This window comes from Danaus plexippus, chromosome 23, assembly GCF_018135715.1.
Source record: "Danaus plexippus chromosome 23, MEX_DaPlex, whole genome shotgun sequence".
Taxonomy (NCBI): Eukaryota; Metazoa; Arthropoda; class Insecta; order Lepidoptera; family Nymphalidae; genus Danaus; species Danaus plexippus.
This window is the reverse complement of record NC_083551.1, coordinates 2,467,345-2,472,003: the sequence shown is the minus strand read 5'-3', so window position 1 is coordinate 2,472,003 and position 4,659 is coordinate 2,467,345. Positions and strand designations below refer to the sequence as shown.

Below are 4,659 nucleotides of genomic sequence, written 5' to 3'. Positions count from 1 at the left end.
AATTTTCTAACCGTCTCTTATTTGCTTCGTTAATCTTATTTAATATCGATGTTTATCCCATACGTGCTATTTCTATATAATCTGTGTAACTTCGTAAATCAACTAACAAACAAAACTAGGTATATATTTCTATTAAAAACTTCTCATATATCAAGAAAAATATAAACTATATATATAATACGTTAAATAAACATAACAATAAAATTAATAATAATAATAATATGTTTAATATCGGTATAATGAAAGTTACGTACGAATTAAAAATATATAATCGTTAGAATTTAGAAGCAGCAAGTTTAATGGCCAATAATTTTAAATTGAGTCGTCAATAGAGTCACTAATTGAGAAATTTTGTATTAATCTTGATATACGATTGGCTTTGGGATGCCGGCTTAGACTGTGTAATTTGAATTAAGGAGAAGCTTACATATGAACGTATTATATAATAATAATAATAATATTAATAATTTAAAGTCACATCTACGGTTTGTATGTAACTTGTATTTTTTAAACTATATTTTTCTAATTTCAAAAATTATAATATTATACGTAAAAAAAGTTTTATTACAATTTTTATTTAAATTTCATTATCTCATAAAGACGATTTGAATGTTATATTATAGCATCTCTACACTTAGCACGAGTTACTAGTTAATATAGTCATTACTATATACGAAGCGTTTACCGTTTCTCATACTATAGTCTACTATAATACTGTGTGCCGTGATTTATGAATGACGACTGTTAACGCTCTGTATAAAGTGTGTCTGCTAAACTCGGTGTAAGCGTAGAGATGAGATAATTAAAAATTACATTTTCAAGAGTTTTTTTAATAATATCTCAGTGTTTTGTATAATATGAACGCCTTATGAATCTCGAAACGACATACTCCACCTTAACCGTCATAAAAATATAATGGTTGTGTGTTTACCGTCTCATCTTAAGTCTGAATGCACAAAATTGACCATAAAAAAATAACATTGATTCGTTATTCGCTACGTACAATTGTAAGGCGGTAAAATTTTTATAGAATTGATCATATCAAAGATGGCCCCGAGCCTGAAATTACGTTTCGGTAATATTGAATAATTAAAATGTTATTATTAATGAAATATAAAAAAACAAAAATATTTTATGATGATTATATCTCTTCTCACAAGTCCTGGATATTAAGATCCTAATAAAAATATTGTATTCGTTGTAGGTATGTGTGTAAGTGATAAGTGACAATAGTCAAGAAAATTACTCGTTCATTCGAAATCTTAACGTGTCAGATTTTCGAATAAAAATCTATACAATGAGTTCCCAGAAATTCCGACAAACACAGCTATATTTCACACTAATTATAAAACGTCAGAAATTAAATCAATTACCTACTACAGATCTATGGACTCGAATCACGAATGTGCATTTTTTTTGTCCAAATAATAAATAATTCGTCTCAGCAGGTGAGGATTGATCTTCGTTTGTGAAAAAAAAAAATTACTTTATGTCATGTGATTTGGTCAGTTTTATCACTTAACAAAATATACTTCTATTTAGTAGCGTGAAATAGTTCATTGGGAGATAACGTTAGAGCTGTTACAACGGCATTACGCGAGTCAATAGCTATTGAAACTCCTTTTAAATATCGTGCTGTACTAAGTTCGATTCCCGACTGTAGTAATGTGAAATTTCACTGACGAAGTTATGTCTGTCTGAACGATGTATAAACTTTCTTACAAATAGTATTGATGGAAACATCACGAGATCTATATTGTAATAGTATAAATTATAAGATAAATTTATAATCAGTACATCCAACTCTATGTATGTAACGCGTTAGGGGTCAGGTAGTTTTGGTTTTTTAGCAATTTTTTTGGTAGCGACGAGTTGAGATCGTTAAGTGAAAAGGGACCTGTTTCGGACCTTTTGTAGTCCGAATCCTCGTCGGTAGCTGGACCCGGACGAAACATACATACTATCTGACTAATTAATCGTTGTGTTTTTCAAAAGAGAATTTAGAGTAAGTTAGTTCTTAATCAAGTTATCGTTTTATTTCTTTAGATATAATACCTTATTTTTGGTGACGATCCAATTTCAATGTCATTTATGTTACTTGCAAGTTACATATATATATAATTACGTAGAATTGTTGGGACTTTTCGTCTCTATCTTGAGTTGCATGCTTGCGTATATAGGTAGATTTAATTTTGCTCCAATGTCCAGTACATTAAAGTTTATTTTATAAAATCATTATCATTATATACAAATTAATGTAAATCGTTTCTCTGTTTCAAATTGAATTTTATTCTTCGTAACAAGACAAAGTCAAAACTGATGTTTCATAAATCTAGAATTCCTTCATAATAGTATTTGTTTCTTTTTCTAGTAAAAAGTATTTTCATTATATTTACAGAAAGGTGTTTGTATCTTGAATATATGTACTTTTTATGTGATCCTGTCTCTATGACAGAAATAATAAGGTACAAAAACTGCTAAGTTCCGAATTAATTTATCAATAGACAACGATAAACATCTTCATTCCATTCGACAAACTCCTTCCTGTTTCCTCCCCACAGTACTCAAGACTTTAATTCGTCCAAGAAATAAAACGTCGGCATTGGTAAAATATTCCACGTGTCCAGTGCAAATAAAGCCATAGCATATAAAAATAAAATTATATAAACTAATGACATATTTCGTATTTCAATAAATATCCGCTTGCCTTGTCGCTTGATTTTCAACGATAAAATTACATAGACGAATTTTAAATTGACATACCTGTGCCATCAATGTAAAAAGCCTTACATATTTAGATCGCATCTTAGAAAGCACTATGAAGATAGATATATCTACGAAAAAAGTCAATTGTATTTCATAGCAGAGCACTCTCGTGCACATGGTTATCATGTCCGTCTAACATGTTCTCATATTCAACGAATTCATTTTCAAACTTTCAGCTTGTAGTCAAAACCACCCACCGCATTCAGATGCCGTGACAAAAAACACTATAAAATCAATAATCCCATGTTCGAGGCAATAAATAAAAAATGCAACGGGATAAAAGAAACATATTAAATAACCCGAGCGCATTAGGAGCGCGTTGACAAAACATGATTAATGGACAAAATATCGAGGAACATCATAAAAATACAGATTATCAATACAAATATATTAAATATGAAAAAAAAAGATACCAAGTTTTTTTCACTCTCACAAAAACGTTAGTCATTCGACAATGTTGGGTTTTTTTTTATGTAGAATTCGTTTGATTTCTATATATTACGATTTGCTAGGTTTTATAAATATAATCAATTTCATTTGTACACATTTATTTAGATTAACGTAACAATTGTTTTTGTAACATAAATTTTATCTCGGATGTTCGTTTGCTAGTTTTTCGTATTCATTGACTTCCGTTTCTTGAAGTTTCTCTCCGATCTCTTCGTTTTTGATCACCAGATCCTGATCTTTGGCTTTCATATGAGCCATGAATATAGTCCATATGAAACTAGCACAGCTGACGAACACCACTCTATTCTTTTCGGAGACGAAATAGAAGTTAAGCGTCTGTGCTGTCGGCCAGAATACGGCCCCGACTTTATAAGTCGGCCAAAATTTCTCTCTGACTTCATTAGCACATGTCTTAATCGGTTTCTTCTCCAACAGGCTCATACCGAAGAAGAAATACGCCATCGCGACCGGTGAATACGATATCTGCTCGATTATAGCTCTAGTTACAGCTGTGCGGAGATTCTTCCGTCGAAAGAAACGGCTGGTGTACTTCATCCAGGCGTAGAAGACTGGGGCCATGAAGAATGTTCCGAATATACCGAAACGGCCAGCTCTCTCCCAATCAGCGTTCTCTATGGACGTCCCATTCTCTATATACTCCTGGACAACACTGCACGTCGGCCAAATCACAGCATAAGATAACATTCCTCTTATCAAAGGAAACTGAACGTGGAAACATTTTATCAGTGAATTATTCATTTTTTAAGTTTAACAATTTTTAATTTTAAGTTATAGCCGAAGTTTTGTTAGATCGTATCGAATATGAAATGGTTTACAGCTAGAGACTTGTTGTAAATACACAATCAAAATTTTGCAATGTCTAATATCGTCACAGAATATTAGTCAACTTTATTTTTAAAGAAACAGATAAAAAAATATCTCGTTGTGAATAATATAATAACTCTTTTGTACTTTGCTTCCCCTTAACAGGTATGGGATGCAAATATGTATTTAAAAAAAATCTCTAAAAAAAACTGGAGATTCTTTATATTTACTTGGAATATTAGAAATAAAGAAAAGGTTCATAGTTCAGGCTATTAAAATAAATAGCGCTACTGGCTTTTGACCACGACTTTACACGCCTCATCTTTAAAATTAGGTTCAAGAAGAAACAAGTAATGTGCGCAAAATAAACAATAATCAACAGGCATCGCCATCTATCGCCTGCGTGGTGTAAATTCATTTAAATTAGATACAACTGTTCTGACTTATTCCCGCGGGAACTACATTAGATTTGTGAATACAAATGGGTTACTTTTATTATGATATATATCTATATTGTCGTAACATTTGATTAAAATACATTTTGAAGTTTTTTCAAAGAAGTTACAAACACACATACACCCATACACACTTCCAGATATATAAAACCTTAGCGTTTAT

At 31.1% G+C, this 4,659-nt stretch overlaps 1 protein-coding gene across 1 annotated transcript; it reads right to left on the bottom strand.

The window, feature by feature from the left end:
* Positions 1 to 3,182: 3,182 nt before the first annotated feature.
* LOC116774829 (mpv17-like protein 2) lies at positions 3,183 to 4,119 on the bottom strand. The gene has a single exon (XM_032667602.2). The coding sequence runs from the start codon at positions 3,973 to 3,975 to the stop codon at positions 3,355 to 3,357; it is 621 nt and encodes a 206-aa protein (XP_032523493.2). The 5' UTR covers positions 3,976 to 4,119; the 3' UTR covers positions 3,183 to 3,354.
* Between the last annotated feature and the right edge of the window lie 540 nt (positions 4,120 to 4,659).

Bases quoted from the DNA above. Each gene is read 5' to 3' on its own strand.
- LOC116774829 (XM_032667602.2), bottom strand. From the start codon at position 3,975: ATGAATAATTCACTGATAAAATGTTTCCACGTTCAGTTTCCTTTGATA.